Source organism: Podarcis cretensis (assembly GCF_951804945.1).
Source record: "Podarcis cretensis genome assembly, chromosome: 1".
Taxonomy (NCBI): Eukaryota; Metazoa; Chordata; class Lepidosauria; order Squamata; family Lacertidae; genus Podarcis; species Podarcis cretensis.
In genome coordinates, this window is record NC_137170.1 from 46,962,200 (window position 1) to 46,986,344 (window position 24,145).

Genomic DNA, 24,145 nt, shown 5'->3' on the forward strand with positions numbered 1-24,145 from the left:
GTAGCTCTACGGAAGATGGACTGGTTTCAGATCCAGTGGATCCCTAGCTGGCTCTGCTCATCTCCAAAATGCTAATGGAAGTTTCACAACAGCCTGCAATTTTGGGTGCAGCAGGGTCTTTTTGCAGCAGCAAAGGGAAACCTCTGTCAAATTCCAGCCCCTACCTGCAGCATATAATTGTTCTTCCCATCCTCAGTAATAGTATCTTCTGGCCCCCAGGCATTTCATGCTGACTGCAGAAGTCATAATATATGCACTGTCTTCTGAAGCTGGGTGACGTACTGATTCAGGCCTGATGCACACATATCACTAAACCATGATTTGTTCAGCCACAGTGTTGCTTGTTTGGCTACTCCACCCCAGATGTTCAGCAAGATAAAAATCATGAAGAACCGCTGGACAACAAAATAAGCTTGGAAGAAACAAGCAGTGCCTTGTCTGATTGTCTGTAAGATAACTTGTGATTTGAACATGCCACAGTTGAAACAAACCATGGTTTAGCATTCTGTGCAGACGCAGCCATTGTGGGTGGAGAGAAACCATTTAGTATATGCTAGGCAGTTCTGTATTTGCAGAAGGGCAATGCCTGTATCTTCGCTATGGAAGTTATCTGGAGTGTATCCATTCATCTCGGATAACAAGGCATGACACAACATGTGCCTACTGATGAATTAGAAGCCAGTGGAAAAAACTGCCCGTTCATCTTCCTTCTCTGAAGGCTTCGGTCTGAGCAGTTCAGCAGCTATGTTAATAGCTTTCAATGAAACAGTCTGGTCTCTGAGCAACAAACAGTCTTTCGGCAGCTTTGACCAGGTGCCATTTGATAAATTTGCTTCATAGTTTGTTCACCTTGGAATATACTTGAACTCAACAGATGAATTCATTGTGCCTTGACATGTTTAACATATTCTGCTAAAATGTTAGGCTTGAGGGGTGTGTGTTCTGTTTATTAAGTTGTTTACCAGCATGTTGTTAAAACAGATAGGTTCAAACATATGTGCTGTTAAGATACTCTTCATAACAATCACTTGTAATAGCTTGGCTTCTACTCCATACATGATGCAATTGTTATAGTAACTGAGAGGGTATCCTATCATTTACTGTACAATTAATGATCATTTGCTGCCAATTATATTTTAGCTTTATTGGTTTGGATTGCAATGGCTGTAGAGCTATGGTGCTGAAAGCACTTTCAAGGGCCAACCTGCATCTTTTAATAATAAGATAGGTTTTCACTTCTGGGGTTCAGACACTACCAAACTGTGTACCAAAGTTGCTTCCTGTGCTGTAAACTTCCTGTCATCAGATCATGAAAGGCACCCCAGGTAATAACTAGGAATTCATATGTGGGTGGAAGTGTTTGCTTTGGCAAGTAGCCTTAGTAACACCAGCATACCCAGGATGCTGGCAGACTGCTTTCAATACTTGACATTGCTGGGATACTGAAGAGTAACTTACTGGCTTGCTAGAAGGTAAATGTACCATCTGAAAAAGTCAGTGACAGGTTGTTTTGAAATTCAGATTGGGTTTATGTTCACCTTAGTCCTTCGGTAATGTTAAAGGTAGGTAAAGGTACCCCTGCCCGTACGGGCCAGTCTTGACAGACTCTGGGGTTGTGCGCCCATCTCACTTAAGAGGCCAGGGGCCAGCGCTGTCCGGAGACACTTCCGGGTCACGTGGCCAGCGTGACATCGCTGCTCTGGCGAGCCAGAGCCGCACACGGAAACGCCGTTTACCTTCCCGCTGGTAAGCGGTCCCTATTTATCTACTTGCACCCGGAGGTGCTTTCGAACTGCTAGGTTGGCAGGCGCTGGGACCGAGCAGCAGGAGCGCACCCCGCTGCAGGGATTCGAACCGCCGACCTTTCGATCGGCAAGCCCTAGGCGCTGAGGCTTTAACCCACAGCGCCACCTGCGTCCCCTTCGGTAATGTTACATAACCCAAAAGGGTTATCAATTGCATCCATAAATCTTTTGTTTTAAATTAACATGGGCTGAATGGCTAGGTAAAGGTAAAGGGTAATAGCTATAAATAGCTATAAATGCATTCTAATATAAAATAGCCTAAGTACTGAGGTAAATACTAATTTCCATAGATTGTCAAAATATAAATTTCATTAGCTATAATGTTTGTTGCTTAATTCATTAAGGAGTCTAGCAGGTCAGCTATGAAGCTATTCACAGTGGTGACCTCTGTCAAGCTTCATATTTTGGTATTGTGCTGGTCCATGCTTTCTTTTGTGGGAAATAGTGACTTTGAACGTGCAGAACTGTATGGGCATCACTATAATGCCAAGCATTATAGTGATTTCCTGCTCCATAGGGTATTCTGTGGTGTCTGAACATGTGTGGGTGATCTCCACAGAGGCATAATAGATCTTGTGTTGTATAGGCAAAGACTTAAGTATGAGGCTTGAATAGCATTTTAGAAATAATTTGCAATACAGTATTGGAGGCTTTAGGAAATGTAAGCCTTTCTCATGAACAGGAATGGCAGAAAACCTATGTGCTTATGGAAGGGGCATCATCTTGTGTCAGGAGATGAAAATGGAAGTGGAAGATGGATCAGTAATAACTTGAATATGTGAAACAATAGACAATTTGAACATAGCCACTCAAGCTGGTCCTGAAGCACATGCCACAAGGCTTTCCTTCGCTCTCCCCCCAAGGTATCCTCTTAACTACTGCACTGACATGAAAGGAGCACATTTCCATGGGTTCATCCAATTATATACAAGGTCAGCATCCTGGGCTGCTGGTTCTATGGAAAAGAGACATGCAATTGGCCTCTGTGCATGTGCTTGTGAGCCTTCCAAGGTTACATAAGCACCATGGGATGCACCAAGGGATGAATCCATGGAAAAGCCTTCCCCGTGTTAGTGTAATATTAAAGGACTTCCTGAGCAAGCCTTTTACCATGTTGGAGAAATATGGTAGATTGGTTCATTATTTATATTGAGATCCGAGTTCAATTTTCATTTAAACCATGTCCTTTTTTGTAGGGCACAAGAACTGAGCAATGAATAAATTACGACAGAGCTTCAGAAGAAAGAAAGATGTCTATGTCCCTGAAGCAAGTAGGCCACACCAGTGGCAGACAGATGAAGAAGGGGTTCGGACTGGCAAATGCAGCTTTCCTGTTAAGGTAAATATATTTACTCTTTTAAGAACTGCAGCAAACTTCTAAATCCTGTTTGTGTTTGGATCATGCTAACAATAGTTACATGGAAGAATGTTTGTATTTGTACAAATCCTGTTTCTTGTCTATGCACACATTTTCTTTATAGTTCTTCCTGTATGTAAAATATCGCTGGGGCCAAATAAAGAAATGTTGGTTAAAGAAATTTTTTTTACAAGTTTTACTTGTTTAAATTGGCATACATTTGCACATGTATAAAGCTATAGTCTGAAGAATAAGCATATTTTGTTATTAAATTATACAGTAGGCATCTTAAATGCATTTGTTATATAGAGAAAGAGTAATGTATCTTTAAAGGTTAATTGGAGAACCTTTTAATCAAAAGGGTATTCGTTGATTGATCAAAGTAGTTAAACATTACATCATGCAGCCATAATTTTTTTTAAAAAAACTTCCAAATGTCTTCCATGCTAGTCAGATTTTTTTTTAAAAAAAAAAAGTTCATTATAGAAAGTTGCTAGCTAAGGCAAGGGTGTGATTTACACTTTTGGAACAGTGTTAAAAATTATTGTTCTCTGTTTCTCACAGCAAGTCTCACCCTTTAGTGGATAACTAATTTTTTCATGCTGCTTAGTAGTGTTAAGCACACTTTAGCAAATAGGAATGGCTGTTTTAATGGTTCTCATAGATCTGTATTGTGTGTCTTTGAGTTGCTTCAACAGAGGAGGTAGCAGATTAAAGAAAGAAAAAGCATTGTGCTTTTTGAATCTGTTTAAGTGGATATGAAATAAGCGATCTTAAGACAGGCTAGAATATGAAAAGAGTAGGCAACTCTGATGGTAAGAGGCCTATGTCTTGATATGATGCTTGTACTGATCCATATTCTACACTGGTGCAACAGTATTCTTACCAGCAGCTCACAGTCATGGCTTTTATATCTTTTGTCCCAAACTACCTCTTTCCACCTTATGTTGGTGTTCGCAATCAACTGTATCAGGTAGCTCTTATTCCGTTTCTTGCAGGAGTCACACACATATGGAATACACACAAGAATGCAATAAATAATTTCTGTAGATCTAATGGAGATACTTTTGTTGCAAACTGACTGCTTACAAAGCAGATATTCAGTAGAAAAGTGTTTTTATCAGTTATCCAGGCTAATAATAAAGGTAAAGGGACCCCTGACCATTAGGTCCAGTTGTGGCTGACTCTGGGGTTGCAGCGCTCATCTCGCTTTATTGGCCGAGGGAGCCGGCATACAGCTTCCGGGTCATGTGGCCAGCATGACTAAGCCACTTCTGGCGAACCAGAGCAGCACACGGAAACTCCGTTTACCTTCCTGCTGGAGCAGTACCTATTTATCTACTTGCACTTTGACGTGCTTTCGAACTGCTAGGTTGGCAGGAGCAGGGACTGAGCAACGGGAGCTCACCCCATCGCGGGGATTCGAACCGCCGACCTTCAGATCAACAAGTCCTAGGCTCTGTGGTTTAACCCACAGCGCCACCCATGTCCCATAGGCTAATAATAGTACAGTCTTATTTCCCCCTAAATTCTATTTTCTTACACTTGTTTTGTAGTAGAGGTGGTTTTCTTTTGTATTTGCCTTCCCTACTCCATTAAAGTAGGGCTGCATTTATAGAAGTAGAGCTGCATTTATAGAAATTAAACTCTTTTCAGTAAGTAGAATGCTTACTTTTTCATCTATGTTTAGTACACAGTTTCAGCTGGCTTGATGTTTGACCTTTGCAGTACTGCCTTTGTGGTACTGTTGGTGCGAGATAAGCATTCAGGAGTGGTAAAGTAAATGTTAATCTTCTGACTTGCGGCAAATGGTATTATTATTATTATTATTATTATTATTATTATTAAAAAGAAGACTCTATTTCCACCAATGTCATTTATTTGTCATTGTGTTTATAAACCTCACTGGAACATTAAATAGGTAAGTAAATGAGAAGACTTAAGATGCATTTTCCAGTGTCAGAATGTGTACCTCCAACTGAATATCACACACCCATACCTGACCAGAAATATAAGAGCATGGTTTTATAGAGTACCGAGAAGCTTTATATAGCAAGAAGATACCTGCTTTTTTTGCTTTTTAAAAACAACAGTGGAAGTCTTGCTGAATAGAAGAAATTGGAAAGAAGTTAATGGGCATTTGTGAAGACCCCCAGATTGCAGAAAACATGGATTTGGTTTGGCTTTCTTTACTTTTTCAAAGAAATATGGATGATAGTACAGTCTTGCATAAAAGTCAATCTATGGTTGTAGATGCTTTGCTGACCTCTTTGAGGGTTGGAACCTTGAACTTATTCTAAGAGTGGTGGACAAATCATACTACTAAATAGCTGTGTTTGTGGCATGGCATTGGGAGGATGGGACAATTTCCCCCGTCCCTCAATGAGGATCACTTTTGGTTCTGTGGCTGCTGCTTGTGAATCTTTCTATTTAATCCTACAAACTACAGTGTAGAACCCTTAATTCTTGACGTTTTAAGCACATGAGGTGTTCAAGCTACCAGTCCAGTTCTAAATGGCACTGTTCTGTAATAGAATGGTAGCCATAACATGGAGACCTATCCTACTTACATTTGAATGGACTTGAACATATTAATTTTGCTGAACTGATGAATTGAAATTATTCCACTGGTACCAATAGTTGCTTAGAATTGCAGATCTTCACTCTGCCTCATTTTTATTGGCGTGGGATGGGGAAGAGTTGGGCTTTCTCAAACTTATGAAATAGGTGTAAGAACTTAAATAATTTCTGTAACACTCTATGCAATTAGGAACTTAAGATTTCATTCCTATTAGAAATAGGCCAACAAATAGGGCCTTTAGAATAAATCAACTTTATTTAATCGTGACACCTTTTTCCTTGCCTATTTGCATGAGGTAAATTGCCAGGCAAAGTATTTAGATTAAGCCTATATAATTAGTAACAATGCTATGGTCATTGGGAATGTATAATAGTTTGCATACTGTAGTTCCTTGATGAAATATAACATCCCTTTTTCAGAATGAAGACTGGCCGGACATACAAAGTCATTTTGTATAACACTGCAGCAGTCATGTTCCTGCGTATTAGCCCCATCCATAACAGCCTGCTAAAAATGAGGAGCTGGTTCTAGAGCCTTGTTTAAATAAATGGCTTGTCAGTAGTTGGCATTATATTAGTTTTATCTATGATATAGTACATCATAACAAGTAGAATTAGACTGATCACCCAGAGAAGATTCTTCAGTATTATAAATTCTAGGATTAATGGAAACCACAAAATCATTTGTTGTAAGGAAAGACTGTCTTAACCATGTCTCAAGACAGCACTTGGAAGGTTTACTATTTATGGACTTGGGTGGAAGGGCGATAAAATGGCAAGATTTCATTGGTCCGAGGGCAGTGGCTGTGCCTGGTGATATAAAGATCTTTTAAATCCTTCTCACAATCCTAGCTACAATAAGGCCTGTTTAAAAATCACATGGCTGTGTTCTGAGTCATAGTTTTGTCCATAGACTTATATTTTGTCTGAATTATGTTGAGGGTGTATAGTATGTGTGAAAATACTGGACTACTTAATCCAGCTGATACACGAAGATAAATACAACTACAAAGTGCTGGTTTAGTCCAATTATTCTAATCGGTGCTTTCCCCCTCCACTCTCCCTTTCAGTATCTGGGACATGTGGAAGTAGATGAATCAAGAGGAATGCATATATGTGAAGATGCTGTGAAGAGACTGAAAGCTGTATGTATACTTATTAAATATTACTTTAAGTATGCAATTGTTTTCCATTTACAGAGGTTTTTGTAGGGGAATTTAAATAGCTGCCTTAAAGTAGAGCTTATGATTACAGAGGCATACCAGTCAAATTGGAAGAAGAGCTAAAACCGTTGTTCTGTCCTGATCAAAGTAGCTATTCTGTGTTCTTAAAACAGTTCTGAAAGACTTAGGCTTATTGCTGTTTTTTTTTTAAGGAGACCTCTCTTGGAAGTGTGCTATTTGTGCTTCAAACAAATGCTGCTATCTTTATATTAAGCCGGTTAGCTTTTTGGATAGTTATTCTCTGTGCTATATGGACTGGGACTGCCATAGCATATATGTGCTTAGAGGCCTTCACTTTACTGCTGTACTTAGGTGTCCAGATGGTTAACTGATACTAGCTGTATAGAGTGTTTACTCTTCCTGATACCTGCTTCCACTCATGACTGAAGATGGGGAAGAACTGGAAAAACCTCTCTTGAATATTTGTAGTGATCAGATTCCTCACTAAGAAGAAAAACATGCCATATAAGATCTTCTAAATTAGGGGCAGGGAAACTCCGGCCTGGGGCCTATTTATACTCCAGCCAAGTCATGCCCACCTGCCCTACACCTGATGCATACACCATCAGAAGTGGAGCAGGTAAAGGGGGGGAGTGGGTGAAAGGGAGTTTGCAGGCACCCCCAAACACTGTGCTTTCTAAGCCCTGATTAATAGCTGATTGTCATGGCTTAGAAAGCCTTTTGCATGCTTTGCAAAGGCAAAAAGGATCACCTGGTATCATTGTGACATCAAGTGATTGACAGGAGATTGGGTCCGCCTACCTGAACCTGGCTTCGCAGGGTTCCGGCCCACTGGCTAAATTCTGTTCTGCATCCCTGTTTTAAATGGAGTAGCTGACTTTTGACACCCACTGATTACATTTTTTTAGTTGTTTTTGTGTTCTTCATTGACTGCATCAATAAATCTTAAGCCTACTACAAAATACTAAAAGGATTTTTAAAAGGTCCTCTTGCATGTGAACATAGTGACTTCAGACTCAAACCTGTTGTTTCCTTCTCTCAGTCACAGACAAGAGGATGAAAAAAATGGGCTTTGAGCTTTTGAACGAACTCCAGTGATATGATTAGATGCCATCCTCAATTTCTCATTGTTCTTAGTCTTGAACATTTTGGAAGATGTGAATGCTATACTCCACAGAGCATTTCATGGGCAGGAAGAAGTCTCAGACTTGTTAGTATAAATGATGCTCTCCATATTTTTTTTTGGGGGGGAGCAAGCACATTGTCAAATTAGTTAGATGAGTGTCTGGTGCAACTAATTACAAAGTGATCAATAGAACTATCCCCACCCCCCGATTTCTAAGCCCAAAGAGACAGATGTTTAAAGTTGTGCATATAACACATTTGGCACATTGCACACTACATTTCTGGAATCAAAGAACATAACTTCAGTCTTTGAATTCCCTGTTCATGTCCATAACTTAAACAAAATGGTTGTGTACTATATCCAATGAAAATCACTCTGAAATAACAGTCACTTGAAACCACCTATTACACACAGATGGCACATGGAAATCACAAGACTATGGGCCTTCCTTGTGTGGCATTCAACACAGGAGACTTCTATTTCTACTGAAATCTTAAGCTCATACAGCTTTCACTTATATTATTCTATAAAGATTAACTGATTCTGTCAGACCATTTGTCAATAAAGCCAATTGATATTGACTTTAGTGCTGCTTTTCTAAAATATTGATGTATTTCACTCCTCTCAAGCCACTTCATATTGGGACTTGAAATGTCAACCAAACATCCAACTGTAGAGATCATTCTTAAGTTGCTGCTTTTTGTTTCTGTTCATAAATGTGGATTTTCTTTGTTAGCTTATACCCAGGATTTTGTTTTGTCGACTGAACTTCCATTTTCACAGGGCAACCGTGTCTCTTCCAATACAGTAGAACAATTTCCTCTCAGAACAAGTCATAAGTCATTCAAGGGCAGTTGAATATTGATGTATCTATCTGGGTGTAGCAATCTGATGTTGTCAAAACAGACTGACTTGTGTGTGGTAAACTCTTAAATGGCTAAACCCGGTTTCTCCTTTTCTGTGCTCTTCAATGGCTGCAGTAAATGGTCTTCACTGGACGTGCTGCATGCCTCAGATTTGGATAATTATACCAAAAAGATTATGTGAGGCAGTGCTCCCCCAAAGATATAAAATGTTACTTTTTCTTTCTTTTTTTAGGACACACTGCCTTTTACTTTCAGTTACGGAGAAACACATATCCAAGCTCACTAGAGGAGGGGTGGGAATACTTGAGTTTATATACTTTGGTTGTCACGGCTGCTGGAACATGGCATAGTTTCATTAGTCTTATTCCTAACTCTACTTAGAATAGTATGAATTGACAGAATAAAATACTGATGTACAATTTTTACCACAATGCTTTTAAAATGTAGCTTTCCTCTTGACAAACAGCATTTTACCTGCCCATCAGTAAACTGTTTTGGAAGCTGCCTGTGTCTTGTCTCCATCCTCTCTCATGTAGTTAAAATTGTCTTCAGTGTTAGTGTCTTTAACAAATCTTTTTTCGTTTTGTTTGCAAATATGATACATTTGTTAATGTATTTTCTTGTTTTAGCAGGTAAACGAAACTTAATAGTGTTTGAAAATACTAGTGTATCTGAATATTAACTTCCATAGCTACCCTAAAATCCATTTTGCATGCTCTCTATCATTAATACTTTTTTCTAGAACATCTAAATTTTTCCAAGTTAACACTTTTTGAAAATTAAACCTAATTATAGTTTCTTAAGCAAGGTACCTTATGGACCTCTTGAACTCTGGCATATCTTCTGAAGGCTTATATTGATATTTAATGCTTAACTTGGCAGTGGTGGCATATATCTGTGTGTGTGTGTGTGTGTGTGTGTGTGTGTGTGTGAATGAGATTGATTATACATTTTCAAACTGGTAACTTTAAAAAAGGAAAAAAAAGGAATTCCATAACAAATCTTAAAGTATGTACTCCTATAGCATTTTTTTAACCTAGTGCAGTTGTTCCATTTTTCTTACCGAGATTTTTTTGTAATAAACTATCTTGAAGACAGTTTTAATCATTTAAGGCAACAATATTAAGTTAGATTTTTCACCACCCAGTGCCATGTGTTGAAATAGCTGATAGATGGCAGAGAAGGGGCATAATGTCTATAAAGTCTGCTGTTACTTCAAGGCCCTTAAGTATCAGAGGTGACCATAGATGTGGCCTTGTATCTCTTATACAGTGGTACCTCAGGTTACATACACTTCAGGTTACATACGTTTCAGGTTACAAAATCCGCTAACCCAGAAATAGTGCTTCAGGTTAAGAACTTTGCTTCAGGATGAGAACAGAAATCGTGCTCTGGCGGCATGGCAGCAGCAGGAGGCCCCATTAGCTAAAGTGGTGCTTCAGATTAAGAACAGTTTCAAGTTAAGTACAGACCTCTGGAACAAATTAAGTACTTAACCTGAGGTACCACTGTACATATGAAGAAACTGCTGCCGCCATGTAGGAAGACATTCAAGATCAGCAGTTCACCATACAGATTGACTAACTTTCTCCAAACCACCATAAATGTTTTGTACTGGAGGCTGTGAAGCAAGCCAAAGCCCATAAATGGCTTGCTTCATGGTAGTCATCACAGGAGTAATTTAAAGCACTATTGATCCATCCCTTAATTTTCAGTGAGGATTGTTAGGAAATATATATCTGGGCTTTTATTTGTCTCTGAAATGGATAAATAATTTTAAAATTGCCTGTGAAATATATCTTAAAGCTGCTGCATTTGATTGCCATCAAAATGTGTAATACTCCCACTTCGCTGATTGTGCTTGTCAAATCTACTACATTTTCTATATGTATATTGCAAGATGTGTATGAAGTGTTCCTGTTCAGTGTACACATTGTTTATTTGGAAAGCTTCATAAAACTGCTTAATCACAAAACTCTAAGCACTATATACATATAATAACAGTGAAGAGAGAACTCTTAGGTGATGCAGATAGTTTACTTGTAAGTTTCTGAATGGTGTGTGTGTGAGAGAGAGAGAGGGGGGGGGTAAGAAGCCAAAATCTAATATGGAGCCTCTTCAGTGAAAGAATCCACATTCTAAAACAAAAGAAACTGCGGCATAAATATCCCCTACACTTTCTACTAAATCTGCTTTACAAAATACTGTTGGAAAATCATGATGGGAGGGTATATGAGCTTAAACACAAACACCTTTTCTAAGCAGGCTTTTGATGAGGACTGGAAATATGCTCTCCAAATTATTTTCCTTTTGCTGTCATGCTATTTGAGCTCTGTTAATTAACTCGAGCTTTTCAAAACTTATCTAATGTGCTGATTTCAAGTCATCATCATCCAATTTGGAACATCTCCATGTCTGCTGCCAAGTTTGGCTTGTAACCTACTAAAAGCTAAAGGGACAAACAAAATGAAGTCTACAACATTTTGCATGAAATTGGGTCTGATTTTTCCTTTCCTTTCCACCAATTTCAGAGCTATGGCCTGTCCTAATAAAAGCCCATGTAATGCTTTCTGTGTGCATTTTCATGGGACTTTCCATATCTGCCTGTCACATCCTCTATGGATAACCCTAAACATTCCCTACTTTCCTTCCAATCCCCATTTTTTTGTATGTATGTGTTGGTTTAAAACCCTGGGACACCTTAGCTACCTACAGTAATAGCATTCGACTTGTCCCCCCTGTTCCTCCAGGAAAGGAAGTTCTTCAAAGGCTTCTTTGGAAAAGTAAGTTTAATGCCTTGTTGTGTTTGTGCTGTAAGGAGTTACATCCCCAGTATAACATTGCCTTGTGTCAGGAGCCCCGTTCAGACATTTTGTCTGAACAGGAAATAGCAATTGGTGTTGAGTGCATAGGGCTGCACATGCTGGCACTAGCCCAAACAGCCCTTCCCTGCCTTCTCTGTCCCAGGCATTCCTGTGTTGAGCAGAGAAGGTCTAAAGGGAGCTTCTACCTGTCTTAATCTGAATGTGAATGGAACCTTTGAACAATCACACAACCTGGTTAATGTACTCATTGACACTTCTATTTGCATTTAAGCAAACATGGATAGGAGTCCCCTTTAAGGGAGGGGGCAGGATTAAAAACTCATACATTGACTAATAATGAAACATATGTTGTAGATAGCTTTCCACATTTACTACTCCATTTTTGTGATATGCAAATAACATGAGAAAACATGGTATACTTATTTGTATAACATTCTTGTTTATAAAACCCAACAACAACAACTGCAACAACAACAGCAGCAGCAGCGGGGGATGGGGGGACAGAATGAGCTCAAACCATGAGAGAGAGTGTTTTTAATCTTAATTTTAAATAATTAAATGTGCATTTATTTTGCTAGAAAATTGCTGTAATTTTAAAAATATTGGCATTTAAAATTGAACTAAAAACAGAGAACCAAAAAATATTTTCTTTACAAAATCCCACTGAGTGTAAATCTCTGGAACATGCTGGCATTGTCTCCTGTCTCTGGTTGAAAGAGAGTGGACAACAGCAGGCAGAGGATCATAAAAGGCTGTACCACACCTATTCAGAGCTGTGTTTCTCTGTACATTAACTGTCTGTGTTGCCATACTTATTTGTGTGTCATCTACTATACGATTATGCCAGGACACAATTCTTTCAATCTGCATTGAGAAATTGGTGAGAAAGTTGCAATTGCTGCCAGACATTTTTGCAGCATGCCAGAAGTTAAGGGCAACAGCCGGGAAAGCCTCACATGTCAGGCAAGGAGCAAGGTACCTCATGAATTACTTGCCACTGTTCACACCCTTCCTTCATTGCTTAGTTTTAAAGGTCATAACAGACCTATGGGAAAGGGTTATTCCCCCTCCTCCAACTTATTTGCTTCTATATCCCCCACCTCACCCCAGAATGTGCAATAAAGTGGAGGGATTATAAATGGACAAGGACCTGGAATAAAGACTAGGAATAAATTTCCCATGAAACTCACAAAAGACCTTGGGCCAGTCACTATCTCAACTTAACCTGCCTCACAGGATTGTTGTTAGGATAACTTTGGGAAATGGAGAGAGTTGTTAAAGATTAACACATTTATTATGGCATAGACCTTTTTCGGCTGGAGTCTACATCACTAGAAGCTTCACTCTTGGTAATCCATTAAGTTTACACAATAATACTGTTATATCCTTGAAACCAGTTTCTCTTGTCATAGCTGCTTAGGTAGTAAACTATAGACAACACACACTTCTTGTCCAACTAAAAAGGATCTTTAAAAGGTTTGCCAGAGTCATTAACTGGTTTCATCACTTCTAATCACTACCTAGAATCCTAACATGCAGATAGAAAACCACAGGCTTGGAGACCTAAAATATCATCTAAGCCAATCCTGTAATCCTCTAACAATACATTTTCTGTAGTCTTGAATGTGCTACTGGGCTATTTATTTTTTCATTTTCTGCTGTGAGCGCTGACCAGTTGGCTACCTCCTTTGAAAATATACCACAGCACTTAATGAGTTCATGGCAGTGTTGAATCTCAAAGTGAGAATCCCTAGCTCAGTATTTTAGTCACTGTATCAATCTAGGCCACCCAATTGTTCAGTCTATGTTCTCTGCATGTCTCAAGTGAAGAAAGAAGTAGTGGCTCTGGTAGGCCACTACTAAACCATCAAAGAAATATTTATAATACTATCATGTACTTTTAGCAAAAACTCATTTTTAAAACTACGAATCAATAGCTACATCTTACTTCAAGTATTAAACATATGCTTCTGTTAAGGCATCTAGGTGAGACAGGTACACATCTAGTATGACACTTCAAATTGTCTTAATGCCAGCTCTACCACCCCTGCCCTGAAACTAGGCGTCTCCTTCTGTGAACTCAAGAATTGTAGGTGTGTAATGAATCTGAACAGCCGGCCCATTCCTGTTCATCCCAGCAAACACTTTGTACTGAAATACCAAATAAACAGTATTTAAAATCATAAATGTTGCTTAGATTATAATACCACACATGGAGAACATGACCAGCTAATCTGCATCACATCACATTATGACTTCAATAATCTTAGCACTTGTTATTTAGTGTAACGTTAAACAATCTAAGCTATATGTTATAGGATGAAAGGTTAAATCTCTTAGTGTCACAGAGTGGAGTTAGTCTCCAAGACTCTTCCAAACAATTAATAGGGTAGCTGTGAGGAACTTTATTAGCCCTAGGCCAGTATCAGTAGTGAGATCTTCTCTGTTGATAAGGGGAAATGGAAAAAGGAATAGTGATATGTATGCTTCCTTCTAAAATGTCAGAGGGGTTTTGCAACCCACTCCTAGATAGTGGGATTGCCGCATCTCCAAAGAAGGGAACAGGCTTCAGGCAATAGCCCTGGAACATTTGAGAATGGGAATTGTAACAGGAATTTTGTTGGGGCTTGAAGTATTTGCCATCTTGCTTAGCCTATAAAAGATCCCATAAGTCACCCACATATTTATAGCCTAACTGTTAGAGCTGAGCCCAATCAGGATGTCTTACAAAGCATAAAAACACAATTGTTGGCATCCATCCGTCTGGAGAGACGATGGAGTGCACTTCTGGGAGTGAAGTCAAACTGCTGCGTTAGCAGCACCCAAGTGCACCCTTGGGCGCAAGCCTGGGCAGTGTGTATGGAGGTCCTGGGCTGCCCAGACTACAAGACCCCCCTCTCAGCCTTGCTGATGTGGTCCAAAGGAAAGCAGAGCAACATGTTTGGCACCAGCTTCACTGCAGGAGTTGCCAGAGGGAGGCATACAAGGCACTATCCAACTGTCCTAGGGTTTACTCTTTAGCCTTATCTTCTCCTGAAGATATCCTGCAGGCAGTGGAGGTCTAGGATCAGTGTTTCCCTTCTGCTAGATGGGCTACCTTTCCAGGTTGATAAGCCCCACCTGCCCCTCAACTCCCTCTATACTATGTGCAGAAACGGCCTTCTTAACAGTTGGACCACTCTTAGTTTTGTCTGCTCAATCCTCCAAAGCCTTTCATCACGTGCAAGGGAAGGCTCTGAGACCCTTCAGCAAGCCCCCCCCCCCCAGTTTTGCTGACCAATCAAAGCCAGCGAATGCATACAGTACACACGCACACATTATGGGTCATTTGAAAGTTGCATAGAATAATAAGAGTTGGAAGGGATCCTGAGGGTCATAGTGTCTAACCTCCTGCAATGCAGGAATCTTTTTTTCTGAATTGTTTTTATTAATTTTCCAAATTATTACAAATCAAACCAAATTAAATTAAATTGGAATATTTTTGCCCAATATGGAAGAGCCCGTGGAACAGATTTAGGGGGTATATGGGGGGGGGGGACGGGACAAAAGTTCCGTTTTGCAAGGAGAAATGGAACTACTTCCCTAATCCTATGCTGACTACGATCCTATAAAGTACTTTCACATTTGATGGTAGTGCTACCGCACGAGACACAGGACAGAACATTGGGGTGATGGGAAGACAGACTTAGAATGCTTGTTGCTGAAACTGGCAGCAAAAAGGCTACTTGTGGTGTAACTCCTTAAGCGTCAGTGTTAACTGACAGTTTATTTGGTGTTTAAACAGGTAAAGAATTTAAGCTTGAATTCTTTGCCTTTATTTGAATGTATTAACATACTTGACTCATCCTGTTCTATTCTTTTCCCCCTTCCTTTTGCATTGTGTTCTTGAAAGGCTGGCTTCAGCTTGATTCTCTGGAGGTTTTGTTGTTTGGTCTGAATATCTGGCTTTGGGCACTCCTACTGAAGTTGGATATCATCTGCACACTGACTTTTGTGCTTCTTGGAAAGAGGAAGTCTGCATTCAGCCTTATTGACAGCACAGCAGTAATACTGTTTTTCTTTTTTCTTTTTTCCCTGCAAGAGCGGAAAGAAGGCAGTTAAAGCCGTCCTGTGGGTTTCAGCGGATGGACTCAGAGTTGTTGATGAGAAAACAAAGGTTAGACACTGCTGGGTTTGGAACCATCATAAGCTGTACAGATAATCACTGTAGTTCTCACTGCTTCTTCTATTGCAGGGTTTTAATAACTTCATACATGCCTAGTTCAGCGAATGAAATATGCTAATTACATATGGCTCAAATTTTATTTGGCTTTCTCTGCCTTTGTGAACTTAGGTCCTTTGAATTCTTGTTTTGCTTTGTTTGCTTGAAAAGTGTTTTTTGTCATAGCAATAAATAGGGAGAAGGCAACAGTTTCATCCTGTTCTTTCTGTCCCTGCAGAAAAGCTGAAAGAGATTAAACTGCATACAGATATGTGATTGATCTGAATTTCATTCTTGCTGCATCCTAAGATTTTGAAAATCTGTGTGAGAATTGTTGTTTTTGTTTGTTTTTACATTTGTTATGGTGTGTATTTTTGTGTTTTTATATTGTAAACTGCCCTGCGATCCTTGGATGAAGGGCAATATTTAAAAAATAAGTAAAATAAAATATTGCAGTGAGAAATGAATAAAATATGTGAGGAAGGTATTATTTGAAGGCTCTAGAAGCCAGTGCAATTCAAATTAATTCTCAATCAAGGTTTTCAATCTTTAAAATATCTCTAAGGCATTACTGAAGGGAGAGCATTAAAATTAATGATTTGTATATCGCTTTATATGCTAATTCGTATCCCGAAGGTGCATATTTTAAAAACTGCATATGCCTTTTTAGTTGAATACCCAAATGTGTCCAATCCTATTTTTAGTTTTAAATGATGTTTGCGTGATATTTGTGCCATCCTATTTTATTGCAGGAGGGTTACAGTTATTCTTTTTAAATTGGCAGCCCAACTTGTCCCTTTCCCCAGTAAGCACACAGAGATCAGCGGGAGTCTTGCCAGTGACTCTAGTAGGCTGGGGGTCACCTATGTTCTTTGCTCTCTGCTCCTCCCTTTTTAAAAAAGTAGTAATAGATGGAGGTATCTGCAGAGGGGAATAACGCCAACCAAGGACAGGTTTGCATCCGCTGCAGCTGCCATTTAATGTCAAATATAAGGAGGTTCTGTGATGGATCATACCCTGTAGTGGCACTGTTTGGGATGCTACAGATGATACAACTCTGTATGTCTGCTGCCTCGATCCTCTGTGTCAGTGTGGAAGGCAGCTGCATCCCAGGGACAGCTGTGGAAATGATGTACATTGAAGCGTAAAGAAACTGTTCCAGCAATGATTATATTTATACATGTGACTAATACCCACTGTGCAAGTCCAGAGCCCCATGCAGGTTCAGAGTCAACTTGATGTGTTGCGTAGTGAAAGAGAATAAGATGCGAGTTGGCAAGCTAATGATTCAAATGTTGGGCGTGAGCCTGCTGTATAGATTTCCCCCACTCTCAGCTCCCCACTTACAATATAGAGCTGTTGTAAGGGCTACTGAGGGCCCAAACCAGATGTGTGCAGATTTGGTAAACATTGATTTGCCACTTTCATCGTAAAGTGGAGATGAAGAACCAACGTGCATTTTATTACTTTTTTGACAAAAAAAGAATATAGCGGGGAAACGACTCTTGGCTGCCTTCCCAGAATTCTGCTTGAAGACCCCCCCTCCCTTATTAACTTTCAGTATCTGAGACAGTCTGAGGGCCAGAGGGTTAAAAGCAGCAGCAGCAGAGGTAAGGCAAGGGAGGCGGAGGGTTGCACTTCCACCCCACTAAATTTAATGACAAAATACCCCCCCAGCACCCCTAATTGGCAGCGACATCTTTAGCAAACATGTGCATATCTGGTTTTTGACCTGAAGATGTATGTGAAATGCTTTGAATGCACGTAAGCCCTTATATGGGGATGCGGGAGGTGCTGTGGGTTAAACCACAGAGCCTAGGACTTGCCGATCAGAAGGTTGGCGGTTCGAATCCCTGCGATGGGGTGAGCTACCGTTGCCTGGTCCCTGCTCCTGCCAACCTAGCAGCTCAAAAACACGTCAAAGTGCAAGTAGATAAATAGGTACCACTCCGGCGGGAAGGTAAACAGCGTTTCCGTGCGCTGCTCTGGTTCACCAGAAGCGGCTTAGTCATGCTGGCCACATGACCCTGAAGCTGTCTGCAGACAAACACCGGCTCCCTTGGCCTATAGAGCGAGATGAGCGCCGCAACCCCAGAGTCGGTCACGACTGGACTTAATGGTCAGGGGTCCCTTTACCTTTACCTTTTAAGCCCTTATATGAAAGTCAAGTGGTGTTGTTATTATGCCTCTTACTATTATAGTTTTGTCTAAGTCAGGAATCAGAAGCCTATGGTCCTTCAGATTTTGTTAGACTCCCATCAGCTTGAGCTAGCAGGGCCATTTGGCAGGAGTGGTAAGGGTTGCACTACAGCCGCATGTGAAGAGCCAAAGTTCCCCCACACCTGATTTAAGTCCTGTGCTTCCAGTGGTTCACCTGACCTCTGTTTCCATAAACTAAACTCTCTAGAGCTGCTGATGTTATATATTTAACTATTTTAAAATGCAGCTGAACTTTGCCATGGATGCTTGAGAGCCAGTTGCTGCTTAATAAACAGCTTAGCTTAAAGATGCCAATATTAAAGCTGTTATTCTAAACTCTGCTTGATAATGCTTGATGGTAATATTTTAGCTCATGTGGGAAATTGATTGTAATATTGCCCCTTGGTGGTTGGATGAATTAGTACAGGTCTCCAAACATTGAATCTCAAATCAGTACAATAATTTTGGGGATACACTTGCACAGAGCTTTGAAGAGAAGCCAAAGTTGTTTTTTTAAGTCACCCCTTTAAATATGTAGTATATATGTGGAAATATATAAAGCAAATATATCTGGCAGACTGAAAGGTACAACTTTGGTATTAATCTGATAGAGGGAAGAAGGAAATCTAGAAATGTACTGTGTGGTATATTCCATGCTCCTGTAATGATTTGAATTTCTTATATCATCTTTCTTGGTTTTTTCCTTTAGGACCTTATAGTTGATCAGACAATAGAGAAGGTTTCTTTCTGTGCTCCGGACAGGAATTTTGATAGGGCATTTTCTTACATCTGTCGAGATGGCACAACACGACGCTGGATATGTCACTGCTTTATGGCTGTAAAGGACACGGTAAGCTGCATTTAGGATCACAAAAAAGGAAGAGGCCATTTCCAAATTATGTCACTTGTCTAGAGAAATTTAGCTTTCTTGTGGCAATCTTGTCATTTAAGAGCAGTGCATTCAACAGGCTCAGATATTTGAAACTGGAATGTTAAAATGCTGTAGCTAGTGTAAATCATGTATGTTTCTTAATACAAACAAGGAACCTAATGTGCTTACAGAGCATGAATTGCCATTTTAAAAAATTGTACAGTACTGCATTATGGATTTTATAGCACCAATATTTCAGTATATGAGCTGACTGAACAGCATTAACACCTGGCAGCTAAAATATATATTTAAAGTCTGAATCCATGTGTATGTCTCATGTCTCTCATAACCTGTGCATTATCTGGATGTAATAGTTCTGAATTCTGCTGACCAGAATTTGTACAGAGAAGGGAAGCTTGCACTGAGTGCCAGCTATCATTTGGCAGTGTTTGGAGGAAATGTGTAGTTCCATTTTGGTTTCTAAATGACGCAATATCTTTTCAGGGAGAGAGGTTGAGTCATGCAGTTGGCTGTGCGTTTGCAGCCTGCTTGGAGCGAAAGCAAAAGAGAGAGAAGGAGTGTGGGGTGACTGCCACCTTTGATGCCAGCAGAACCACATTCACAAGAGAGGGGTCTTTCAGGGTTACTACAGCAACTGAACAAGCAGAAAGAGAGGAAGGCATGAGGCAGATACAAGACACAAAAGGTAATGGGGTACAAGTCTGGCTATTGGGAAGTTCTTAATCAAACTACCATTTTACCTGGCCTGTCATTTTAAATAAAAGTGAGATTATGAACCCTACTGCAAAATAACTTCATTATACCTTTTGATAAGGTTTTGGACCTAAAATATCCTCAGTAGGCTCCTGAGAGCTTTGGATTTTGCAGAAACAGAGATATAGTGTGTTATGTATTCTGCGAGTTAGATTGAGGAGGAGGGATTAGTGTAACTCATTAATTTCCCGTGTTTCTGAGCTTGATTTGTCTAATATAGGCATGGAGAACCTTTGACCCTCTAGAAAGGGCTGTGCTACAACTTCCATCATCCCTTGCCATTTGGCCATTCTTACTGGGACAGGTAGGACTTGTAGTTCAGCGATCTCTGGAGGGCCAAAATTTTGCCACTCCTAGTCTAATACTTTGGTTTCTTAAATACTAAAGGAGCACCTGCAGATTTCATGGCCTGCAACACTTCAGAGCCAGTGATCTTGGAAAAAGTAATAATGATTTACCTAGTTGGTTAAGAATAGAAGCTGTCTTAACACATGGGCTCTCAAACAATGGTTGCATCTTCATGACAAGATAGAGCAGATAATCTTTTAGTACACTTACTGTATTTTTTGTCCTATAGGACGCACCGGCCCATAGGACGCACCTCGTTTTTTTGGGGGGGAAATGAATAAAAAAAAATTATTCCCCCCCCCCAGCCGCGGCTGCCGCCCCAAGCCTTGTGCACACCTGCCCGAAGCACGGGGCACTCTCCAGAGGGCTCCCTGTGCTTCGGTCGACAGGCTGCCGCCCCAAGCCTCGCGCGCCGGGCGGGACCTCCCGCCGGGCGCGCAAGGCTTGTGGACACTCGCCCGAAGCACGGGGAGCCCTCCGGAACTCCCGCCGGGCTTGCAAGGCTTGCGGATAGCTTCCTGAAGCCTGGAGAGCGAGAGGGGTCGGTGCGAACCAATGCCTCTCGCTCTCCAAGCTTCAGCGAAAGCCTGCATTCATCCCATAGGACGCACACACATTTCCCCTTCATTTTTGGAGGGGAAAAAGTGCGTCCTATGGGGCGAAAAACACGTTATATTTTCACTCTTGACTTCGTAGAGATGTATCTGCCCCCTATATATTAGGTTACCCCCCACCCAGCCCTTTAAATAATGACTGAAATTGTTAGTTTCCTTTAGAGGTATGTGGGGCATAGGCACCAATACAGTTGGGAAGTGTGTAAATTAAGAAGTGGAAGAAGGCGGCAGGTCTTGGAGCTATTCTCGAACAAATCATTTAAATGAGCTTCTCTGTCCCATATCTTGGCGTACTGTTGCTTATTTCACCACATTTAATTCAAATATGCCTGGAAAATGCTTAATGTAGAACACAATATTCTGATAAGATGTTTGCAATTTTAGTTTCATTATCTGGAACGACACACTGAAGACCAGATTCTACTACCTGGTCCTGCTAGTGGAAGCCTGCGCAGGGACTTCCACTACTGCAATGGGGGCTTTCCCCTTCTCTCCACTCCTTGCCCACCCACCCCAAATTGGCTTGGTTTGGGGGGGGGGGAACTGGGGCAAACTGCAATACAGTATGCGAGGGAAGCTTATTCCATTGGGAAAGCAAGAACGCTTAAACTGATAGGATTTTTGAAACAGCGAAGCACTGAATTGCTCCCTATACATTTCTGTCAAATCTCTGGCAGATCAATGTGCAGCATCTCCATGGCTCTTTGCTATGCAAAAGCCGTTCATTAATGGCTTATTATTTTGTGTGATGTCTATGAAATGTTCAAACAGATAAAAGACTTAAATCCAGCTCTAGAGGGCCATTTGTAGTGAATTCGAGCATAAACAATAGCAAACAACCAAACCCACAGCAGAGTATTTCAGAGGGCCTAAAATCTTGATTAAAAGCAGCAGCTTTAACTGCCTTCCTAAACGCAAGCCGTGAAACCAGTGCAGATCTCTCAAGGGAGTTCCAGAGGTGGGGGCAGCTACAGAAATGCCCCTGTCATATGTTATGGATACCTGAAGGGACACTGAGAGGGGCCTCTGTGAAAGATCTACATTCTCAGGCAAGATTATATGGAAGGAGGAGGAGGAGGAGGCATTTCAGGTAATCTGGCCACAAGCCATTTAGGTCTTTATAGGTAAAAATGAGGACTTTGAATTGCATTCAGAAAGGAATAGGTATCCAGTGCATTTGTTACAAAAGGGGAGTAACATGAGTCCTACATCCCTATACCCCCATAAGATGCCTAGCTGCAGCAGTCTGAACCAAAGGACATTTCTAAACAGTCTTCAAAGGCAGCCCCATTTAGAGTGTGTCAAGATGAGAGGCGATTTGCTCCATCCTGATCTTGAAACAACAGAGCAGGAGCAGTGAAGGCGGAAAATGGAATTCATAACAAGTCATTATTATCGTTGAAATGTTTGCTAAACTAACCTGGATAGATTAAGAGGCTAGTTAATTGCACCGAGCACTGTCTCTCCAATAGACATGATAAAAATGCAAAAAACAATTACTGTAGAAAAATAGCATTTTGCATCTATCTATCATCTATCTATCTATCTATCCAGGAAGTTACCATATTGTTTTTAATTAATTTTTAAAAAATCTCTGAAGAACCCAGTGATAAAAAGGTCTCTTTAGCCAATATCCCTGTATTAACTTTTTCCTGCTATTTTTTCTCGCAGTTGAAACTGATGTGAAAGCGGCGGTGTCGAGTGTTGTACCTGGCAATACAGCCCCATCACCAAGTTCCCCAACCTCTCCTAGTGCTGAGGTTGCATCCTCTGCTGACAAAGAGTCAAATAACCCCCATGCTATCCCACGAAGACACGCTCCCATAGAGCAACTAGCCAGACAAGGCTCGTTCAGAGGTTTCCCTGCTCTTAGCCAGAAGATGTCCCCATTTAAACGACAGCTCTCTTTGCGAATAAATGAGCTCCCTTCAACGGTGCAGAGGAAGAGCGACTTCCCCATGAAAAACTCAGGTAGGGCAAAATTTATCCCCATGTCCTTAGTACACTTGGATGCAGTTTGAGCTCACTTGATCACCACATTTGAGAGAGATCTCTGTAAAGAGATGTTATGATCCTCTACCCCATATACCTTCACTCTTTCTTTCTTGAAATGTCAGTGGCAGGCACCAATTTGTTGTTGGCTCTGCACCAAAGTGTACTTACATTGTGACCTTAACTTCTATCAACTTTCCTCTGTATAAGATTTCTGTGTTTCTCCATTTTTAAAATGGATTTTGCCGACTGGCAATTGTGCCTCGGTTGTCGAGTGTTTCAGAAGTCGAACCGTCTTCCAGAATGGATTACGTTCGACAACCGAGGTTCCACTGTAATATACATACCTAGCCCAATAATATTTACTATTGTTAAATACCTTTACAGTTTGAAATACATGGAACACATTAAGAGATAGAAATGTATGGTCTGAACGTCTGGGCGATGAGCATCGTGGTTTAAGTTGGCATATTTTAATTCATGTGCTTGCACAGAGGAATGAATTAAACACGTAGTTCTTGGGGGTTGTTGTTGTTAGATATTGCTAAATTAGGGCTGATCCAGTATTGCATAGCCATAGAAATATCATGTGAGTGGGGGGAGGAGAGAAGAATGTGCCCTGTGCATTCAGCTGACTGCATTCCTGTGCAATTTTTATTCTTATTTTCAGTTCCTGAGGTTGAAGGAGAAGTGGATAGCATTAGTTCCCTGTGCTCCCAGATTACAAATGCATTTAGCACACCGTCGGAGGACCCTTTCACCTCTGCCCCTATGACAAAACCAGTCACTGTAGTTGCACCACAGTCTCCTGCTTTTCAAGGTGTGTCCTCTCTAAGTTTGCGTGCATTCATGGTGTTTGTTACATATGCAATGCTGCTTTCCTCCGCCACCATTGCTTTAATGTCTCTAAGTGTCTTGCAGCTGCCTTGTTTGTCTCTGAAGTCATTATGCTTTGCTCATTTTATATGCTTTTCCTCAAAAGATGAGGACCCATCCAAAACTATTCAACTAATTATATAAAATGGTTTCAAAGAGAAGATCACATTTTTAGCCTTGAAAACAATTGGTGTGTTGATTTAAATGAGGTGCAACTTCAAAGTTTTTTTTTTAATTCTTTTTATTAGTTTCTGAACTTCAAAGTTTTGATAGCTTTGCTCAAAGTAACTTAAGACTGGATCCTTGAGACCAATAATAATTCCAACGAATTTTGGTGAAAGACAAAATGTGATTAGAATTTCAGGTTGTGGAGTAGAAATTGATTTCATTAGCCAGAAGATCTTTACAGTTCCAAGTTGTTGCACACTTTCTCAATTCAAACCACACCCTTAGTGCTCAGGAAGTAAGAATATTGCTCATGGTCAAGCAAGTAATAATAGAAATAGTAATAAATGGGGGAGAAAGAG

General features: G+C 40.5%; 1 protein-coding gene across 6 annotated transcripts in view; it reads left to right on the forward strand.

Moving 5' to 3' along the window:
• Window positions 1–24,145, forward strand: part of NUMB (NUMB endocytic adaptor protein) — a 63,916-nt gene that overhangs the window by 33,629 nt on the left and 6,142 nt on the right. For 4 of the 6 annotated variants that reach the window (XM_079990124.1, XM_079990128.1, XM_079990126.1 and 1 more), the window contains exons 2-9: window positions 3,002–3,144; window positions 6,813–6,887; window positions 11,669–11,701; window positions 15,825–15,899; window positions 18,853–18,993; window positions 19,519–19,720; window positions 22,422–22,721; window positions 23,413–23,562. In XM_079990124.1, coding sequence (XP_079846250.1) covers window positions 3,019–3,144; window positions 6,813–6,887; window positions 11,669–11,701; window positions 15,825–15,899; window positions 18,853–18,993; window positions 19,519–19,720; window positions 22,422–22,721; window positions 23,413–23,562 — 1,102 coding nt within the window. In that variant the 5' untranslated portion in view covers window positions 3,002–3,018. The remainder of the gene's footprint in view (window positions 1–3,001; window positions 3,145–6,812; window positions 6,888–11,668; window positions 11,702–15,824; window positions 15,900–18,852; window positions 18,994–19,518; window positions 19,721–22,421; window positions 22,722–23,412; window positions 23,563–24,145) is intronic. The other 2 variants (XM_079990127.1, XM_079990129.1) reach the window with 1 other exon arrangement.